Genomic DNA, 23,515 nt, shown 5'->3' with positions numbered 1-23,515 from the left:
CCAAATGATTTAGATGTTTTGACAGCAGATCATTTCTCAATTGGGGAACCATTAACTACTGTGTCCAATTCCAATCTATTAGAATTAAATACAAGTAGACTTAACAGATAGCAATTAGTTCAAAAAGCTACTCAAAGTATTTGGTGACAATGGCACACAGAATACTTAACTTCACCAGTATAGGAAATGGAGAATGGCACTTCTTAATGTTCAAACTAGTGCATTAGTGTTGGCAGAAGAGAATGCTCTGTTCCTACAGTGGCTCAGAAGACATATTCTAGTTTATCCTAGGAGTGAGGATCGAATACAAGTAGTAACTGAAGACCAAAACAAACTTTTTATAATTTTTTCCAAAAATTATCTACATTGGATAAAATACTGACAATCATTATTATTAGATTTTTCCAGATGTATATTTATAGATTGTTGACTTAAATATCCTTGTCAAGATCATGATTGTTCTTTTAATTGAAAAAAAATGACATTCAATTATTTGGCAATGACAATTTTTAAAAAGTACAAGTCAGAAAAATCATAGAATTTATATCAAGATGAAATTTGGATTAATTCAATCCTTTATAAGAAAACCATTTGGAAATGCTGATCATTTCAGTTCTTTTGGCAAACTCAACTGAAAAATTTTCAAAAAAGGAAAATAAACATTTTTGAAGTGATGATGGATTTGTCAATGGTGCCAATTAATAGTAATAAGTTTTAATGAAAATATTTCAAATGAGTATAGTAATGTAATTAAGAGAAATGCCAATTTTTAGTGATTTGTTAACTTCTTGAAATTTGACTTATTTAAATTTAAATGTCTTCAGACTTTGGTTATATGTTCTGTAGTATAGAATTTCGGTATTTTAGAAAAAAATAACTTATTGAATTGTTTACAAGTCTTAAATTAAACAATATTAAATTATATTTAACTGATTGAAATTTTCAANAATCAATTTTACATTGTTTCTTATGAAAAAATTTGTTTTGGGTTGAGAACAAATTGGTTTCCAAACAACTTTTAGGACAAATTATTCATAAACTGAGGTTTGACTGTATAATAAAATAGAATTAATAAGTTTTATCATTAAAGGAAGAAACAAAAATGTAATTTTGATAAATTTGTGTTTTGCAGGAGCATTCTGAACACTAGTGTAGAAGACCTGATGGATGAAGACAAGGATGAAGATGATGATGGGATGGAAGACTCTTCACCTTCGGTAGGAAGTTCTGCCTAACCCTGGCAAATTATGGTCTAAGAATGACTTCTCTCTTGGGTGATTTAAATCAAGGCTTGTGGATAGAAAGGCTGGAAAACTTTGTTTATGGGCTCTGGTTTGATATGCTTGGAAATATGGTTATGTGTCTTTTAAGTGATGAGTTTTTACATTGATTATTGTATTAATGGCCAAAGATATTCTAAATTAGGTAATCTCATGAGTTTAAATCCAAAGAGATTTGGTTTCTGTTCTTTAAAATATATTAATTTTACAAAATAATTGCTTCTTGAAATTAAATTTTAAGTCTTAACATGGCAAAAATAAAAACTAAATTGAAAAATCAAAGAACAGATGATATAAATCTGTGGACTGTTTATTGTTTGTATTTTTTGTTCTCACCTGTCCAACTTCCTGTATTACTGTACTTGTAAATTTAACATCCTTATTTGTAGTTCTAGTTTGTCTTCCTGCCTTTTTTATTGATGGTTTGTTCCTATGTCCTTGCTATTTCAGTCTGGATCTCTTTTGTTATTCTTATGACTTATCTTTTTTTAATCTTTCTGCATTATCTTGGTTTTTTCTAATAAATTTCCTTTTATGAAAATATATGATTATGATGCATTTTGTATTTTAAATTTATTGCTGTATAATAATTTACTACAACATGTAAATTGATTATATAGAATAAAAAACAGAATGTAATAACACTTCATCTCTTCCAATATTTTTATGTAAAAAATGTATGTAAGCTTGTTTTGGTAAACTTTCGTAATTGGTAATTTTAGAAAATTAACTAAAAGACAGGAATGAAAAATTTTTTCCAAAGTCATCACCAGATGAAAGACATTGTATTCAGCATTATTCTTAGAAGAGCTGCAGAAATATTTAGTTACGAACTAAATTTCTGAAATTCAAATTTACCCTAGAAATTGATCATTGAAATCAAAGAGAGAAATTGAATAGTATCATCTCACAGCTTGTTGCATACCACAGAATACCCATTTCCAACTGTGTTGAATATTTTGTTGAAGATATTAGTAAAATATTGTATTACTGTATCTTTTCTTTAAGATCTTAAAGATTTGTTATCATTATAATAACATTTAAAGATAATATTCATAGAGATTTAAATGGATCAAATAATAACCAAATTCCATGAAATTGTCATCTGTAAAATCTGTAAAGCATAGCAATATAGGGTAGATTTTGTCTCCATGAGCATTTTTTCAATAATCAAAACATGTATCTTGTGCATTATATAAAAATTTTCCGTTTCTCAAATTCTGTAACTGCAGAGATTGTAGTCATTGTCAAGTGTAAATAGATTTTTTTACATTCATAAAAACACTTAAAAACTATTTTTTACGTCTACTTGTATAATACAGATGAAAATTTGTGAAAAGAAGTGTTAGTTTAGATTATTCTAAACTATAAGAAAATTAAGCGTAGAGTATTTTATGGAATGTTCTGGACAGTATTGGAAATATATCTAAATGGTATCATTACATCCCTGTCTACTTTTATTATGCTTATTTTTTAAATTTTACCATATTTTGCATCAAAAACAACTAACTAAAAATGAATTTCTGTGATGTATGAAATATTCTTTTTATTAAAAGTTTATAAAAGTTCTTAATGCAACTAATACATATTTGCTATTATTCTGATTAAAATAATATTGTATCTTGTGTGACTAGATAATGTTTGTGTATTTAAAATGGCAAATTAATCATTGCATATTAATCATAAATATGCATTAATTTGAATCATCAATATATGCCTATGCATATATTGAGGATTTATTTTATTTGCATATTTACAGTTCATTCTGTGGTTTAGTATAATTGCAGGCCTCGGAGTCACCCACTGTCCTCACTTGTACTCACTTTTCTGAAGTATCCTCACTTTTCTCACTTTTCAGGTCATTTTCTCACTTTTCTCACTTTTTGGTCATTTTCACGTGCTTAATTAAGATGTGGGACAAATCAAAAATAATTTTAAAGACAAACTATCTGCCAAATTATCAGACTATCGGAATAGAATTTTCTGGAAGAAAATACGCAGCCCTGAGCTGGACTCAAAATTGCAACTGTTACTCAGTGTTGTTAGGTTATAGGAAACAAAAATTTATTTCACGTATGTAAAAATATCCTTTATGAACTTAAAAAAATCCCTGTCATTACAAATTCAGAAGCCAGTGNGTCTTTATTTGTCAATTTTTTATTTTACATACAAGCACCAGAATGATAATTATCATAAAAATATTGAAAACAAAACAATTTTGACATCTTGCACAATTTATAAAGGATGAATTTTTACACGAACAACCTTTTTTTAAAAGATCTATTGGAAAACATACTTCGTTTACACTCATGAAAATTTCTCTTTCATCAGATAGCCTGGAAGCATACCAGGCATACCAGATCATTTCATTAAAAATTGGCAATGACAGTTGATGATGCACTATTGATTGTATTTTTATACAGTCTTCATGGGAATTTATTTCTCTATTATTTTCAATTAGATAAGTGCAATTTTGTATATGCTTTACTAGATTTTTTACCTGTCTATAAAAATAGACGTCACAAGGTTGAACAAAAATAAAAATAAAATATTATCTTTAATTCACATATTAATTAACTGTAACAGTCATTTCATAAATAAAATAAAATTATTTATGATTTAATTGATAATATTTTTAGGTCATTAACTTTATTTAAAAGTTGTTATAATTTTTAAAGCAAATAAAAATAAAAAAAAGTTAGCCCAAGGTAGGATTGAATCTAGATTGCCCGCATGGCAAGTGCGTTTGCTACAGACTCAGCCATTTCGCTGTGCTGCCATAGTGTAAAATTGATCAATATATGAGCTGCGCTTAAAACTTTAGAGCCCTTTTTCTTGGAATCTTCTGGCTAGTGCACTTTACAATTCTTCTGGGTGGATGCCTTCAAGGTATACTACTAACTTGCAAAGTCTCATCCCGAATTGAATTCCGAGACCGTGGGGTACCCTTGTAAGTCTCTAATTACTCTCCTGGGAGGAGAGTGAATGAGTCATCTGAGGGTGGAAGTTAACACAAGTTTTCTTTGAGATATTGACTACAATATGCATTTTGCATGGGATTATTTACATATTTTCTTGTATTACTTAATGGCATGGGGTCGTTGACTTTCCTGGAAAATTTATAGCTTGATGGTTCTAAAATGATGTTTACTCATCTAAATACTGTCTATGAACATTAAATTAGTTAATTAGAGCTAAAAATACAATTAAAAAAGTGAATTTATAGCACTTATTTAATTTTATTTCAAAGATTGAAGGTTGAGGCAGGGGTTTTGTGGCAATTTATAGCTTTCACAAGTCTGCAATTCATTAAAGTAATGTCAACAAAGACAGTAGATACTCAATTAAAGCTTAGAAGGAGTTTCCCTTTGATTGTTTTCAGCCAATTGTACAGTTATACAGTTAACTGTGGCTATATGCTGTATAATGGTAAGGGGATGTATTTACCAAAATATTTATGGCCCAGGGATGGTAACAAAACACTTATTGGCAATAATCAACCTACAGAAAAGCAAATCAGAGAGCTAAGATCACTGCAAATTTGAAAATAATGCAAATTAATTGAATTTTTTTTATTAATTTACACCTAAAGTCATTTTATTGCAAAAAGAAATGATGATAAGTCATGTGATTATACGCCTGTTGGTATATAATCACACGGAAGAGGCAAATATTTTTGATCATCATTGAAGAGATTTTGATTAAAGAATAAATTTTATTCTTTATTATACACTTAAATTTATGGAATATTTAAATTGATGATGATCATTAAAAGTGATTAAAAATATTTGTTTTCCATTAAGTAGCTTGCTGGTCAGAATTTGATTGATTATTTTATTGTTATGATTAAATATATAAAATAATAAATGCACTAAATACTGGATACTATTCAAAACACCTACACAACCAAAAACTAACATGAAACACAATGTTGGAGAAAAATGAACATATTCAATTGGTTTTAGCAATCATCCTCAAGTTAAAGAACTTATTCAGAAATGTATATCAGAATAGAACATATGATGGAATATAATAATTTAAAATATAAAACAAATGTCTGATTGGCCATCAGATGTCATTTGTTTTGTATTGGCATGTAATTATCTAGATGTAAAAGTAATATTAAATATTCAATAATGACCTCCAAACTGGGGTTAATGTATTGTTGTCCTTGTAGTTGATAGCCATGTTGTTTCTGTTGGCCTTGTAAATTTCTAGCACTTCAGATACTTGAGTAGAGGAGGATGAGATTATCATCCCATCCTCCTCTTATGGTAAATAAATATAAAGTAGCAGATTTTAAGCCTTAGTAAAAAGGGCATTCACAGACTTCTATTTTCAAGGAGAGATCTCATGAATTGTGGTACATAAAATAACTGGCTATCCAGCATGGATATCTGCCTAGATTAATAAAAGGTTTACTGAACAAATATGGGAAGCAAGACCAAATAATTTAACAATTACAAAAATTCTGACAATCTTTTATATCTCTATATGTTACACTTTTAAATTTGTAAAATTTCTTAAAACTAACCCACAACTGCTAAAATATTATTGCAATATGACAAAATAGGATCCAGGTATAATTTTACAGTATACAAGAAAGATGGAACATAAATTCAAGGTTGTGGAGTATAACAAGACCCTGATGGCTATATATTGAGAAGTGGAAGGAGACAACAACCTTTCCTTGGCCTTCACAAGGAACCCCATCATCCATACGCCTCTTAGAAATAACAAGGACCCTTGCAATAAGATGTTCCTTCCAAGAATATATTTCATATTGCTTCAGGACAACAGATATGGCTGATACTTACAATACACTGGGACTACAATCCATCTATTCACACAGCATCTGCAAGAATATCTTATGTCAATTAATAAAAGGCAAACTACAATGGCTTTAGCCACATACACCTTGGATGAGGATGTGCAAGTGAATGTTGATAATGCACATCTCTTTCACCACACACAGGAGCCTCCTGTACTTAAGTACCTGGAAGTGCTGGAAATTTACAAGGCTAATAGAAACAATACAGCTATCTACAAGGACAACAATACATTAACCACTCAGCAGTGACCGACAACTACAGTTGTCAAGGGTGATCGTGTGGCAGTGGTGAATGATGACTATAATCACAAAAAATTCATATGAAATACCTGGACCATTTCGTGAAGTCATAGAATTTTTACGAGTAGTCGGATTCTCCAACTTTGTTTTGGAATATCTTTTAGTTCATGAGAAATTACAATAAAAGAGAAAAAATTAAAATAAATATGAAATTTTGGAGGGTCATCTATTGACATAAATCAAATTTAAACCTCCTGCCATCATCTGATTGATTAAAAAAATTAATATTCCTAATTGGCTTGCGTCAGAAAAAAGTAGGTGTGACTACTGTAAATCACGCTATCGCAAGAGCTCCGATACAGCCCGGAAAAGCCGACAATATATGTCATCAGTCTAACGGTCCTTGTCTGACCTACATTTTTGAAATCAACATTAGAGTAATAACGTAGTAAGATATAGTAATTTATAGTAAAATGGTCTTCTCTAATACTCGTAGTACTTTGTAAAGTTTGAATTTCAATTTAATAAATACTATTTAGGTTGGAAACATTAAAAATACATAATTAAGTAGGAGAATAACATAAAACTTTATTTTTTAGTATAATACAATTTACAAAGTCAAAAGTTCATATATCGTAACATTACGAAAAAACTAGATCGAAACAAACAAAGTGAAGTAATTTAAATAAATACAGTTCATTATACAACTGTCAATATGCTTGCCTTCATCAGTTTCCTCAAACAAAATTCAAAAACTTCAATAAACCTGTAAATATTTTATGAGCCATTATTATTTGAATGATATGACATTATATCAAGCCTGAATTTTACATAATTTGTAACTGTGATTACAAATACAGTAGAGCGTCGATTTTCCGAATCAATTGGGGACTGGGGTTGTCCAGATAACTGATTTACGTACGAAAAAATAGTTTAACGCATCCGATGTCAAAATTTTTCTCCGTTGCGTGTTGCTTTGCGTTGAATTTTTGTCGATGTTAAGTCTAACAAAGACTATTGTATTGTTAAAAAATATTTTTTTATTTTGTACAAACAAAATAAATATATTGAAAAATAAAAAAGTAATAAAAATTATACTTCAGAAGTTAATTTAGTATCAAAATCATAAAATATTTGAGTAGCCCAAGACATAGCCAAAGATTGAAGCGCCACAGCACTGGCGAAATTTAAATTTGCCGACTGGAATTCTTTCGGATGATTGACTTTCGGAAAATTGACGCTCTACTGTATAACTAAAAAATATTTTCGATATAAACACTATAAAATTTTTCTCACATTTTCTGCTCGAGTAATACATGATACTTTTTGTTATATTAGTCTAGACATATTCTATGTATACTTTCTATATTCACATCCATTTAGTTTCATCTAAAATCTACAAACAAATTAATTTCCTAATAGAGAGACTACTTGCTAATTGAAATTTGTATTCTTCTTTCACACATTCAATAGCACTAAATCAGTAGAGATTCTAACTTACAGGCTTATAAACAATAAAAAACATAAATGTTTTGAAATTAGGACTAGATAATTATAGGCACAAATAAATTAGTAAGTCTATAATACATACTCTCTTATATCCAAGTATTATATCCAAAGATCAGTTCTCGCTAATTGTCAAAAATAAATTATTTTTCAACTTTTCTTTCTGTAGCATATTCTGAAACAAGTTCTAAATTCACAGAAAAATTTCTACCTTATATCCATTAAAAACAGCGCATAATGTATCCATCTGCGAAATAAAAATTTATTGCAGTGAACTTCAAAAAAACTGAGAAACACCAAGGAAACACTAAACCGAACTCTATGAAATCTGGCATGAACTGATGCATATGGGATAGACTGAAAATACTCCTCATGTGACCAAAGGTTAAATTTTTCTGAATAAACGCTAAAAGTTTTGAAAAGTTCTTTCATGAAACCCGATGAATTTAATTAATAAACAATAACTAAATCTGTTTAATAAAGATTAATAATTTACTATTATAATTATGCAAATTACATATAAAAAAGATCACTGCGCAAAATCTTCTGCGAACCATGGGATGACTGTAACGTGACGTGACATTGAAAGTTTCCTGCTAAACATTAAAGTTTAATATAATTACAGTACAGCTTCGTTTATCCGAAAGTCGGTTATCCGAAAGAATTCCAGTCAGAGGTCTGGAATTCTTTCTCCTTCTTACACCTTGATTCCAGTTAGCAAATTTCAATTTTCGCTAGTACTGTGGTGCTTTCAATCTTTGGCTAGATCTTGGGCTACTGCAATATTTTTTTTTGTTCGTGTGTGTGTTTTAGCTGGCAGCACTGGCACTTTTGTGTGTTGTTTTTCTGAGNGACTTCTTACACCTTGATTCCAGTTAGCAAATTTCAATTTTCGCTAGTACTGTGGTGCTTTCAATCTTTGGCTAGATCTTGGGCTACTGCAATATTTTTTTTTGTTCGTGTGTGTGTTTTAGCTGGCAGCACTGGCACTTTTGTGTGTTGTTTTTCTGAGAACTATGTGTCGTGCTGAATTGAACGTTTTTGATAATAGATCATCTTCTAAAGTATATATTTTTTGGTTTTTATATTTTTAATATATTTATTTTGTTTGAAAAAATAAAGAAATAATTTTTCAACTTTTCTTTCTGTAGCATATTCTGAAACAAGTTCTAAATTCACAGCAGAATTTCCACCTTATATCCATTAAAAACAGTGCATAATGTATCCATCCACGAAAATATAAATTTTTTGTAGTGAACTTCAAAAAAACAAAAAAACACCAAGGAAAAACTAAACCGAATTTTACGAAACTGGCGCGAACTCATGCATATGGCATATACTGAAAATACTTCTCACGTGACGAAAGGTTATATTTTTCTGAATAAACGCTAAAAGTTTTGAAAAATTCTTTTATGAAACTCAATGAATTTAATAAATACACAATAACTGAATCTGNATTACTTTTACATCTAGATAATTACATGCCAATACAAAACACATGACATCTGATGGCCAATCAGACATTTGTTTTATATTTTAAATTATTATATTCCATCATATGTTCTATTCTGATATATGTTTCTGAATAAGTTCTTTAACTTGAGGATGATTGGAGAAACACAAACATTTTCAATTGTTTTTAGCAAAGTCGTGTATCATGAGCTGGATTTTTGGTTGTGTATGTGTTTTAAATATATAAGTATTCTATAAGTTTGAACAATTGCTGCTTTTGGGCACAATTGTTCAAACTTCACCGGCCATGACCACGAGGTCGTCTATGATGCATTTTTGATGAAATTAACCTATCCAATTTTGAAATTTCTCTGTTGTGTGTCACCCTGGGTTGAATTTTTGTTGATGTGTAACGAAAATTTCCCATTTTTGAAAAAATAATTGTGGTTATTGTATCGTCCGAAATTATTTTTTTATTTTACACAAAAAATATACAATTTAACTGGATTATAACGTCATTGCATGTAACGACAACCCTAATATAACGTCAAATTTTTATCTGTCCCCCCACAATTTTACTATACTAGATAATGTTAAAAAACCTACTTGTAACAACATAAAATCCTGCTTTAATATCATATTTGAAGCACTCCCAAATTTACAAAATTATATTACAAATTTTATTTAACAAAGAAAATACTACGTGTTTAGTCCTAGTGTCAGAGTTCACTTCCTAGAACAACTGTGGATGGTACTCTCACCACCCACAGTTTGACTTTGGTTTGCCTGTTTGTAGAGAGAGTTGCCATTTTGTATTTTATTTTGACTCGGTTCTTGGTCCCCTGAGTACCTACAAGTCTGGTGTTTTTATGCATGCATGATTTGGGCACATAATACTCTGTGCCAAATTGCAACTCCTGACATGCACTCCTTACCTCTAAGCTAGTAACACAGCAGGCAGTATGATTTTATAAACAAGACATAGTCTTGTTTATAAAATCATACTGCCTGCTGTATGATTGTCAAAACTAGCTAATAAAAGTAGAAAAATGGTTGTGAAAAGAAAAAAATTATTAAAAAGGTACTAAAAAGCAAAAATTTAGAAAGGTGTAAAGAACACTGTACATCTGTCAACTAAACTGATAGCACACAGTACAGTGTATTATTAAAACCAGAGGGAATAGAATGGGAGGAAGGAAATGCATCTTAAAGTGGACTGTTCTCTCATTTTTGTAATAATGGTTGTCAGATCTCACTAATGACAGTGCCAGTATTTAAATTCATTCTCTGTTTTCAGTAATTTAATAATTTTTAAATGTTCAAAATCTTTTAATAATAATTTTTTTGTTTTTAAGAATTTTGACACTGTCAAGTGAGATCTTACAACTTGCTTGATTACAGTGTATGGCAACTGCTATGTTGGAATAATTATACTTGACTTCATGTAAATGCTCTCTGATTCTATTTTTTAATATTCCACCAGTCTCACCTACATAATAATACTCTGATTGGCAACTACCACCAAATATATAAACTAAATTATTGTTTAATAGTCTTTTAAAAATCAAAGAGTGGATCAAAAGAAAATAGACATAATGATAATGTTGTTATTTAAAATAGGTGGAAGAATAATATTATATGGCCTCAATAATATTTGTTATTTTCAAAAATGATGGCAATATAATCAAATTTTTTATAAATTAGTTGTGTATGTGGTATTGTTTGTTTTATGGTGTTATTTTTTTAAATTCATTTTTAGTTTTACCTTTTTAATAGTCCAATTGTCACCAGTATAAACATACCATTTCAGGTAATTTTAATTTTAGTGAATTTTCATGTATATATGTAATGTATTAAATACATGTAATCCATGGCATTTAGTATTTCATTTACTAGATATGTATAAAATAAGGACTGATGGGGAGAATAGCCTAAAATGCATTTCCTTTTTTAATAATAAAGTGTTTAATCAATCACCTAGTGCTTGCTTCTAACAAACTGTCTACTATGTTTTATTGCATTTATTTTTATTGCTGATGAATTTTCTTTCAACCAAATGAGAATGGAAGTACAGGTAACACCTGTATAACATGGCACTTCTATAGCACAGATTCACTCTAACATGGTTCGAGAATTGGGTAAAACCCTCATACAACATGAAATGTACAGTAATAAAAACTATTAAAAGTGAACTTTATCTACTTTGAAATTAGGGAAATCCTTGTACAAACAGTTCAATAAATGTGATAAAACTTTTAAGTGTGAAAGATACCTCATTTGACATTTTTCATTCAAGTGTGTACATACTATCAGATTTTCCTGTGTAATTTTCATGAACTATTAGTATTTAAGTATGTAAATTTTCTTTTCCCGCCTTCTGTCGATATACGTGGTCCTTCTCGAAACTTGTTTCAGTGTTGCCAGATGTTTTCCCCTTATTCCATACTTGTTTTATTCTTCATAAGTGCTTAGTGCCATATAAGGAAATTTGTAAACATCTTTTAACTAAAAACAAGCAATCAAAAATAACATATTTTTTGCAAAAGGTAGAGCATGGATCTGAAGATAATGCAGAAAAATGCTCAGAGGATAAGGATATCTTGCCAAAAAAAAAATGCCCTCGGTTAATAGTGCTTAGTGATGACAAACATTGTTTAATTTACATTAATATGTATTACTTAAGAAAATTTTAATAAAGATATTTATCTTAATTATGAAAATAATAGCATGTTTTTTTAATTTTTGGAACCTAACCCCCCTTTTCGTACTAGTTCTTTGTTTCATATAACACGGATTTGCATAACATGGAAATTTTTTGGAATATAACTCCCATGTTATGTGGGGGTTACCTGTATATTAAACTGAGCTGCTTTGGTACCATTTTCTCTCCCATTTTCCCAGTCTTATGAAATAGGAACAACGCTTAATTTTTGAATTTTTCTCTAAATATGAATTTAATGTTTCAGTTAAATTTTTTAATGCTTTGTGTTTTTCTCTCTCAGAAAATGACCCATCCCGATCCGGATGTCCGTCCCTCGGCCGCATCACTCACTCAACACAAATTTTTGGTAAATTATGCTAATAAAAGTAAGGTCGAATTAACCAAAGAATTGAATGCAGAAAAATTGAAAAATCAATTATTGTCAAGGTAATTATGCAAATTTATATAATTTACTTAATTATATAGAATCTCATTAATAGCATGTTTTAGATAGTTTTCCATAAACAGTGATTAAATTGCACTGTAAATGGTCCTTTAAGAGTATCATATGATTATCTAGTGACTTCAGAATAACATTAGATAAGACTGTTGTATATCCTTCCTTCACTCATCTTATGACAGATTAGTATTCTGTCAAAAAAAAAAAAAGTTTAATTATTTTTACCCTGTGAGCATTCTGAGAATCTTAATAATCACTATCTCATGTTTTGGCCAAGTCTGGCATATCTAGGCCAGACCATTTGCAAAAATTTCTGATGATTTGAATTGTTCTCAAACCTAGGTTCCCGGAGTAGCAGACTGATGCATGCAGGAAAATAAAGCATCAATGACTGTTCATCAATAATTAACAGAGATGATTGGTTGAGACTGTTGTCATCTATATTTTGTTGCTTGTGTGCATCAGTCTTTAGTTGCCTCTGCTATCTGTTTGGCATTACAGATTGATTCATCCCATATCAAATCAGATATGACATCAGTTATATAGCAGAATGGAATACTATTAGTGTAAAGTGAGGATCAAAAATGTGATCACATAGACTTGATGCCCAAGCCTGCCATTTTAAGGATTTTGATGGAAATTTTCGAGTCAGCCTGGATATGCCAATCTTTTCTCTCACTATTCAATTTGTTTTCATTATGGGCCTTGCCAAACTCTTAATAAGGTTTTTTAATCAATACTATTATGTATTTGGGGTAGAAAGAACTAAAAATGAAAATAAAATGTGATCCCAGTACACTTCAGGATAAAGGGGGAAATGAGCCATAAATATTGTCATATATTCTTAAATAGCAAAATAGGAGTCTAGAGGCAGTGTATGATCCCAGGACATTTGTAGATAATGTGCAGAACAGTTCTTATATACAGTAAACTCTTGGTAATCTGGCCATTCCCTGCACAGAGGAGTACCAGATTATTGAGAGATAAAAGACTAAATTTAGTAAAGAATTAAACTGATCTGTACTGGACAGTAAAGCAATAACCTCTAATCTGATTACTGGTGTTAATAAACACTCCCACTCAAATCAATGAACCTTTATCTCCAGTAATGCTTAAATTTCGGGAAGAAACATTTTAGGCTTCATCCAAGGTCTGCTTCAGGTTAATAGAAAACAGGATTCCAAACTTAGAATGACTTTCCTTGGAACAACTTCAAATGTTGAGTTTCAAAATAAAACAAATGCACATGCTATGGAGCATTGATGACTTCTTGCTCTTCGCATATGTAGTGTCAGGTGTATAATAGTGCATTTCCATCTTTACAGTTTATACATCTCCCCTTCAGGCTGGCCCTGTATATTTTGAGGGCCTCAAGGGTCCTAATGTGGTCAACGTGGAAGGGTCTTTTTATCAGTCTGACGTTGGATAGGTCTGTGTGAACCTCTGGGTTGGTGGTGTAATGAGCATGGTCTATGTCATATTTGTGCTCACGGACTCTCTGTTGGATGGATGTAACATTTAGTGGAGCCTGTGTATACCAAATTATTCCCAAACAGGATTATACAGAATACTGTATAATCCTGGAGCTCCGAGATCGTCCTGCTTGTCTTTTGCATTGTGCAATAAAGTATATATAGTGGGGGACCTTCGGTAGGTTAATTTGATGCCTGTTTTGGTCGTGAATTCTTTATACAAGGCCTGAAGTCGGTTGTACTCAACTCTAGAGCACCTTAGGCCCATTCTGGACAAGACTAGATCTCTGACAAAACTCCCGGAAAAAGCCATTATGATGTCACAATTAGTGAAAATCTGGCAAAACAGATTTTCACTAATTGTGACATCATAATGGAGAAACCAGCTTTCTGTTTACCAGAGATGAGACTATTTTGTCTATGGAGGTGACTCAGAATGTCAGTGTAGGATTCCTTGTTAATGGGTTTTGTTGAAAACAAACTCACAATGCACTAGGTTTATCACATCACAAAAATTCTGTGACTTTTGCATACTAAGAGGTAATATAGAATTAGTTTATTTTGAAGGTAGGCTATAGATATTTACATTATTAATGTAATAAAAGTTGTGTATGCAGAGACCTCTGGTTATTTACATTGCCCATTAAGATAACTATGATAGTTAGCAAGTGATTACAAAAGCACTAAAACATCTGTTAAATGGAACAATGCATGCATTTCATCTATGAAAGCAAATTTCTGTCAAGCCTGTACCAAGTATAATATCTGAGTAGGTGTCACCTAGCACATATAGCATTCCAAAGCATTCACTGGAAACTTGTGCTTTATGTAAGAAACCAATTTTTCAGTCACTTAAGTTGTTCGCAACAGATTCAAACACTTACTGTCGATGGCCTGTGAGCAATGGTACACATGCTATTTCTTATATGGGAATTTCACAGAGTATTATGTGGCACTCTTGCATCATAACCAACTATACTCCTAATTGCATTGATTATCTATTGGAGATTTCACGTAACAACTGCCAATTTTACAGAGTTGACTGAATGAACCTTATTTTTTGAGAAGAGTGTTTTTCATAGATGAAGCATCATTCACTAGAATTGGCTTCTTCAATTTCAGTAACAGCCATGTTTGAGTAGAACCAATTTACATCACATGGGTAGGTATTAGTGGTGATTAACTGATTGGCCTTAACCTGCACACATTTGAATTGGCAGTTTTCACAGAACATTTTTGTTCTTAGCTATTAGAAGATTTACAACTTATTGTATGTTAGCAAATATGGATGCAACATGCCAGCGTATCTACTTTCCACATTCTAGAATTTCTAAATTGCATTGAGCATTGGATTGAAAGAGGGCGGTCTGCTCGAGAGGGCAAGCTCACTCCCTTAGCTTGATTCCATTTTATTACTTTCTAAAGGAACATATAAAAAACTTCATCTATGAGACGTAGCAAACAATCCAAAAACACTTTTAGCCAGATTACTTGAAGTGTACAATGTGGTCCAGAAATGCCTGGAGTATTTAAAAGAGAGTGCACCATGATGTTGTTTGATCCTGCATTGGATATGGTGGTCATCAATTAAAACATGTTGTAAGTAAATTTAGTAGGGTTTTGAAAGTTAAATTAAACCACTTAAACATAGCAGAAAAAGATTTGGAATGGAAACTTGAAAAATTGATGGGCTACCTACACAACTGGCAGCCCAACAATATTATGTACCAATAAAATCAGTACATAAAATTGTTGGTTTTATCGAGTTTGGCAGGGATTCATTTTTATATTTTACATTGGAAGTTAATGAGTGTTCGTTTTGCAATTTGTAATCTAAAGATTACAAATCACTCTGATTTTGTTTTTGTTACTTCTAGAATTTTCTTTCCCAAAAGTGATTCCATTTTCACCCTTCATTCAAAGTAAGAATTAGATATTCAGGACAACTTGGTGGTTAATTAACAAAAGATGAGAGGAGAAATTTCAAAGAAAAAATGTTAATAAAATATAGTGCCAGAAATTTAACAATTAGAAAACAGAATTTTCCAAATAAATTTGAGAGCTCATTTTTAGGACATTATTTAATTTATTCCTTATGCAACTCAAATTGGGTGGACATTTTATTTACAGTATTTTTATTTTTTCAGGAAACTACAAGAAGCAGTGATGTATCTGAATAATTTGCCTGATCAAAAATTGACGGGAGGAGGAAGATCGACTAGGTTGGTGGGACAGAATACAACTCGACGCAGTTTGAGTACAACCAATTTCTGAATGACGACGTTTTAGTCGGAAGTGTAAAATAATGTCAGCGTTCTCGTGTACATTTTAATAATTCGGAAGGAGTTCTTCCGATGCTGGTCATTACTAGTTTTGTTGTTAGGTCATGACCCAGAGATCGGAGATTCCACATTTTTTCCTTCCTGCCTTCGTTCTGCCATTGTAATTAATTAAAATGTAATTAGATTTTCATACAAATCGTGATATTTTTTAAAACTCTTCACTTAAATGACATTCCAATTACATTCTGCCAAATTCTTCCTGCTAATATGTTGGCAGCTTTTTTGTATGCACCCGGGTCATTTTTATTGAAAGTCATGAGTTACGTATCGCATCAAAGAATGAAAAAAAATTAGTGTGATAAAAGTTATTAAAATTTGCCCAATGTGTTTTAATAAAGAAAATGTTCTTATTGGTGCGATCTTTTATTGACTTTTTTATTTACATAGTGTCAGTGTATTTCAAATTGACTGATATTTAGGGTATGTGGTTATTAAGAACATTTATCTGTTCCTATGAGAAATAAACTGCATCCCCTAAAATTATCAGAATAAATGTATGCTAAACAGTTTGGTGGCATGTAACAGTTTTTTTCAATATAAAAAATTAGTTGCAAAACAAATTGCCAAGAGCCTAAACAAATTCCATATGGATAAAACACCATTAACTGTCTCCAAGCTACCGTTGGTGTATTTTTTAAAAAACTTCATACTTACAAGAAAAGTACTGTACATTTTATGTCACAAACCGATTTAATTAAACATGGTATCAAATGAAAGATAATTAATACTTGTATTCTGCAGATATTTTAGTGAGATTATATGAAAACTTTGATATGAGCCATAACTCCTTTATGGTTCATTAAAGTTTTTGTGTATATACAAAAAAACTAATTAGATGATAACTGTTCAGCTAATTAGTATAGTAGTAATATTTAAGATTAAAATTCGGGTTGGCAATGAAGTGGTGAATATAAAAATACTAACACCAACCACAGCGAACACAAGAAATGCTCAATAGAAAACTGGCACTAGTTCTCGACTTAAAAATTTGTCGGTGATTTGAAGTTACCACTTATCAAAATTTGGCATATGACATCAATCGAAAGGATTTTTAACCCTATATTTTACATTAGTTTTTGCTTACGTTGTGTGAGTTGTATGTTATATTAATTTGTGTTTGGTAACACATTCTCAATATCTAATGTTTGCTATTCTGCAAATAAAAATATGTCCTATTAAGCTCTCAATTGACATTTGTTTGTCAAAATCAGTTGGTAACATCAAGTGTACAGTACTTCCCTTGTTACACTGCCTTTCTACTGCAACTTTGCTGTCAACAAAGAACAGTGAAAAAAATTACACCACTGATGCAGATGTTTCTCCTTTTCCGATTTATTTAACATAAAAAGTTACTAATTAAAAATAATTCTATTGGTAAAAGAGTAATCATTTAACCTGATGACACTTAGGCGTTTTATTAAACAAATTATCGCGGTGTAGCGTTATCCAGTAATTACACTTTAATTTCTGTTTTTTCGACTGGATCACTAGAGAGCTTTTTTTATGCCCATCCGTGGCGGGTTCTTGGAGTGGTGGAAGAGGAAAGTAACCCTTATCAGTCCAAGACTCGATGACTAAAGACTTTCAAATTGTTTTTCTTAGGAGGTTCTAGGCGCACCCGTTTATGAATTACATATTTTCTGCACTTTTGCATCAAAAATAAACTGAGTCGGGCCCGTCTCAGTATAAACTGAAACTCACTGCTAACGTTTCATTTTGTATAATTTTATGGCTAATTTGGGCAGAGAACATTCGATGTGCGGATGAACATGTTTAATGCATTGATATTTTGTTGTGAAAGAAATATCATTCCGATTTTTATTATTTTCTTTAATAGAAAAATCTAGTTTTTCTTTCACATTTAACAATATATAATTATATATTGAATATTTTGGCATAAAGGTAAAAACAATTTTAATTTTTCTCAAAACATGAAATATATATATGTTAAAATCTAATCTTTTGATCTTCAGGTAATATATAATTAACGGGTGATGGAATAATATATCACAGATCGATCACACGGAAAATACTTTTATCTTGGACATAGATTCTACGTCACAGTTTCTCTTATTAATTATTTCATTAGAAGCAGTGAGAATAAATATTTATTGATCGAGTTTAATCGTCCCATAAATATATATATCGATACATATATTTATTGTGCAGTCTCAGATTGGTGGTTTTCCCGGACGTCTCCAGACCACTTTCGACCAAGCTTTTTCCCATAATTCCGGCAACCAGAGGTCCGTCGACAGATCCCACGGATAATTCTCGTCCAGAAACTTAATGGCCAACACCCACAGAGCGACGATCGTCGAAGCGGCCCAGGCACCGGTACAAAAGAGTCGTTTGGCCAAACGACGCCGTCTCCCTCCGAAGATGGAAGATATGCTGAAAACACATCTCCATTACTGCACAAATAATTCTTACCTCTACTTAGCTGTTATAGAAAAAAGATGTCTTACCTGTCGTTTGTGGCTTCTTCCAGGCCGTTCTGTCTCTCGGGAATTTCTTTAATTTTTCTATTATTTATATTTTTGATTGTTTCGTTTGCACCGCTAAAAATCAATTTGTTTTAATATTTTGCTTTTATAAAAATACGCAAATCATAATTGTAAATACACGATATCCAAAGTAAAAAAATAAATGTAATTTCTATAAAAATAAAGTTATTTCCAAAGTTTTTTTTTTATTAAAAAGATAAAGTTGAGTAACCAAAATGTTTCAATCATTCCTTTAATAATTTAAAGTAATGCTGGCAACGAAACCGGGTTAGACTAGGCATAAAAGCAGTATTGTTGTTAGTTTTTAAGTTCTTATTTAGATATTTCAAACATTTCAGNGCAGTGTTTCTCAAACTTTTTTGTCAGGTGGCACACTTGAAATTATTAAACAAAATTCACGGCACCCCTATTATTATTATTTATTATTTTGCTTTTTACGGTTAGTAAAGATATGAAGGATGAGAAGACTTTGAAAAAAATAAAAGTTTTTTATTAAAGTAAGTTTATTTCCAAACAACACAAAAGCATTCAAAACAAAAGTTATTATTATAAAGGTATCTTTTAATTATTTATTTAATTTAATACTTTAATTCAATTATTTTAAGTAATTTTAATTTAATTATTTAAAAATTTCGCGGCACCCTTGTGGCGTTCTTGCGGCACCCGCTTTGAGAACCACTGCTGTAGAGCATAGACACTATGTATGTTGAAGTGGTTAATTCTTTATAATGTATTAATATTGATAAATCTATTCTAACTATTAGAATAATGCTTTATACTTAGATCTTAAATTATAAATTAAACAGAAGTGTTTTATTTTATTTTTCATCAAATAAAAAATATTTTACAATTAAAAACAAATTCTTAAAAACAGTAGACTACAAAAATATTTTATTCAAAGAAATATTAATGATATAATAATTTTTCAAAAATTATTAATTACGGTAGCTTATTTAAAATTTTGTATTTAATATTTTTATTAGTAATAATAATTAATGAATAAAATAATAAAACATTGAATTCAGTAGAATTAAAGCAATTTTAAAATAGATTTGGTTTGACATCTGATTTAGAAAAACCGGTTTTTACCGAAACTAGTTAACTAAATTCGAAATTTCCAATTTTTGCTAGCATTACTTTAAAGCCCGAAGCCATTACTTACAATCCATTTCTTTCCTAAACATAGTTTTCCCGATTTTAGAGATAACTATAAAATTAAAAATATTTTTATTTTACTATTTTTGCATTAAAATTTAAGTGTAAAAAATTTTAGTTATTACTGCTTTCTTTGCGAAACAAATAGTAAGAACGGATTAGTTATTTGGGATAGAGGCCGATAGTGTTTATAGTAGACAAATTTATCCAACTGTACAAAAATACTGAATTTGATTTTTAAAAATGCAGTAAAAAGTGATGAATACGTTTAGAAATTATTGAACATCGAAAAATAAAACTAAATTTGGAAATAACATTTCCGATGCACCTCAAATAAAATGTTTTTGAATCTTAAATTTTTCTCATTTCATTTGGGCGATGTGGATAAATTTTAACTGCATAAATTTACTGTGAAAAAGTTTTCATAAAATAATTTCTTGATATTAAATATATTAGTATAAAATATTGAAAAACGATCTGTTTATACAGAAGTATTCTTTTCTGTTCACCCAATCCAAGAATATATTAACCGATAATCCCGAAAAGTCTATTCGGAAAGTCCAGAAATTTCTTGTTCCGAATTTACCCGTGATCAAAAAGTATCGGGAATNCATTTACTACTAAAGATCTTTTGAAGAAGTGGGAGCAGAGCCGGCCCTACCATAGGGCGAATGGAGCAGCCGCTCCAGGCGCTAAGTCCTAGGGGGCGCCTCAGTGGTAAAGAAAATTAAAGGGTATAAATTAGGGGCAACCAAGGGAGCGCCATAATAGGATCTCGCTCCATCCTAAAACTTGCTTCGGGCCGGCACTAAGTGGGAGGATGTCAGAACAATGATCATCCGAGTGGCATCCAAACCAGAATAAGGTTAATGGGGTTGGGGATCTCTACAATTACAATACTATTAATTACTTCCGAAAAATCCTGAAGAACAGAGAAAAGCAACTGACATTGGACAGATTCTTTGACCACCACAAACGGAAAAAACATGACTAATAAAAATGTAAGACTGTGTGAGGTTCCAAAATGGGCTTGATATTAAAGATTTATTATAGTAATTTGGTAAAACGAAACTAGAAAAATTGTCCATTGTTAAAAACCGATCAAAGATCAAATTAGTTGTTCTAGTCATATGAAACCGCGAATAGAGGGAAAAAACGCTATTGATGTAAACAGAATGCAATAATTATAAATGATTAATAATTGTTAACGAACGACCTCCAGTAGAGATGGACCTTTGACAAGTTGCTCATATACAAATAATTAGAACAGAAATTTTGAAAAGGTGAAAGATTAATGACGAAAAGGGACATCACATTGGGTCGTTAAATTTCAAAAAACGTCACAGACTAGACAACAATGGTGGAAAATATGAGCGCATGTTTCAATGTTCCATCAACATTTTGCATCCAGAGTAACAGATGGTGTCAGGTAGATTCTTTGAAGCGGATCTTTCTGGTGCTCGAACAGGAATCGTCTTTCGCTTAGAGACAGACGAGAGACCAATCGGGGAGCGAGTGAAAAGGGATGTGGAGCCAATCAGAAGAAAACAAAACAAAGAATGGAGATTGATATAATCCCCGATCTTCAAAGAACAGATTCACTTTCCAAAAACTGTGCACCTGCAAACGGTTAGTCAACGCGAAAAAGCAGTTTTCCATCTGTTGTGCCCAACTTGTAACTCGTGACTACGGACTCAGACCGCCGACACCGACTGATGAATCTCCACACCTGCCGTTGCCCCGGGGCCTTCCTTCGAGCGACATTAGAAACACCATCGACAATTCGAACCTCCAATTGTATAAAGAACATTTTTATTCCTTAGTGTAAGTTTACTTTTACGTTTAAAATAAACGGGTTTTTATGAGATTCTTGTCATCTGTGTCTCCTCCGCCACACCCACACAACCTGACCCTAGATCATCCTGATGTGGGATTAATGATTCCCCCAGGAAGTCGGCGAACTTACAACTGCATATATATGTATTATTATTATTACATAGAAATAAACGTAGTAAAAAATAGTAGTACAGTATGTAGTATAACTTTTTTTATTTTTTGAAGTCTCCGAAACGAATTAATCAAATTCCCATAACAACCTATGGTAAATCGATAATCGGTTAACGAACAATTCAGATAACGAACAAAGTCTTGGAACAGATTATGTTCGTTAACCTATCACCCACTGTATTTTCTCAATTAAAGATGGCTGATGATATTTACATAATAAAATATATAGAAGAAACTAAAATGTCTTTACTTTCCATCATGTTTCTGAAACGAAAAACTGTTGTTTTTGGTAATTGGACATGACGAAAAGGGAAGATATTTTAGTTTCTTCTATGTATTTTATTATGTACATATCGTTGACCATTTTTAATTAAAACTATTTTTAGTTTTTGCCTTGTCACCAGTGAACTTTTTAAAACTGTTGAATATTTTTGCAGAGACACAGCCTCCAATAAAAGTCATCTCAGCAATGAAAGACTGTTGTTTATGATGTTTGGACATGACTGAAGAAACTAAAATGTCTTCCCTTTTTATGTATTTAATTATAAAATGTTTTCTGATATCCTTTAAATCAAAATAAAGTCTCTCTCATTTCCAAAATACCAAAATATTTACTTATTCAATTTAATTAAATATTCTTGCTTAATAGTTCCAGAAGCCACAATGGTGTCAAATTTCTTACAATGGATTTCTTTATTCAATTATTTTTATTTATGTTATATTGTCTAATGTCTACTGAAATCAAGCTAATCTGAATTAACAAATGAGAATTGTTTAGAGAAAATCAAACTGTTTGGATTAATGGAAGCTTATTTATACTGTGGTTTTTGTTAGTATAAACCATATTGTAATTATGACATATGACATTAATTTTTTCCTGTTATAATATACTTCTTTTGCATTCTATACATTCTGAGGAATAGTAATTTTAGATGATTTAGATTAGTAGATCACATTGTAATGACTATATTTTAAGACTAAAGCAAAATCTAAATTCTTTAATAATTTGAATCAGATATGTATAAAATTTGAAAGTTATATAAATGAAGAAATTTATGTAAATTTATTACAGATTGTTTCATATATCTTGACCAGGCAATGCACAGTATTCAGTTAGGGTTATGGAAGTTTTAAAAACAGACCTTTTTGATACAGTGATTTTGGTTACAGATTTGTCAAATAATTCATTTCCTTCACTAACTATGTTAAACAATGTTCCCTCTAAGCTGCGCGGCCACGCACTGCTGAAATTGTTGCCGCACACAAGAATTTATGTGCCGCGCAGGCGATCATGCACACCGATTTGAATTGTTGTTTACTTATTCCTCACTCTGTCTGCAACATGATTATTGCTACGTATATTTCAATTAAATACATTAAATCATTGACAAGAGATAATATTTTGTATAAAAGAATGTTTTAAAATTAATTTTAATCTCTACTTTATAATTAATTATTTTAATTTTTATAGAAAAAAATAAGATTATATATATATATGATCAGAAAAATTTTTTGCTCAGAGAAGTATGTGTTCCGCTCATCCACAAAAAAAATTAGAGGGA

At 30.9% G+C, this 23,515-nt stretch overlaps 1 protein-coding gene and 1 long non-coding RNA gene across 2 annotated transcripts in view; one reads left to right on the top strand and one right to left on the bottom strand.

Moving 5' to 3' along the window:
- Window positions 1–18,121, top strand: part of LOC111629510 (wee1-like protein kinase 2) — a 41,124-nt gene extending 23,003 nt beyond the window's left edge. Inside the window, exons 6-8 of the mRNA XM_023373427.1 lie at window positions 1,133–1,217; window positions 12,246–12,457; window positions 16,090–18,121. Coding sequence (XP_023229195.1) covers window positions 1,133–1,217; window positions 12,246–12,457; window positions 16,090–16,216 — 424 coding nt within the window. The 3' untranslated portion in view covers window positions 16,217–18,121. The remainder of the gene's footprint in view (window positions 1–1,132; window positions 1,218–12,245; window positions 12,458–16,089) is intronic.
- Window positions 18,122–18,181: 60 nt separating this feature from the next.
- LOC111629512 overlaps window positions 18,182–23,515 on the bottom strand; it is a 9,891-nt gene continuing 4,557 nt past the window's right edge. Inside the window, exons 2-3 of the long non-coding RNA XR_002757342.1 lie at window positions 18,753–18,845; window positions 18,182–18,678 (exon numbers count right to left, since the gene is read on the bottom strand). This is a non-coding gene — a long non-coding RNA (uncharacterized LOC111629512). The remainder of the gene's footprint in view (window positions 18,679–18,752; window positions 18,846–23,515) is intronic.

This window comes from Centruroides sculpturatus, unplaced genomic scaffold (genome assembly GCF_000671375.1).
Source record: "Centruroides sculpturatus isolate CEXI.00-Female unplaced genomic scaffold, Cexi_2.0 scaffold364, whole genome shotgun sequence".
Classification (NCBI taxonomy): domain Eukaryota; kingdom Metazoa; phylum Arthropoda; class Arachnida; order Scorpiones; family Buthidae; genus Centruroides; species Centruroides sculpturatus.
Note: the sequence above shows the minus strand (reverse complement) of the source record. Positions and strands in the feature narration are given on the sequence as shown.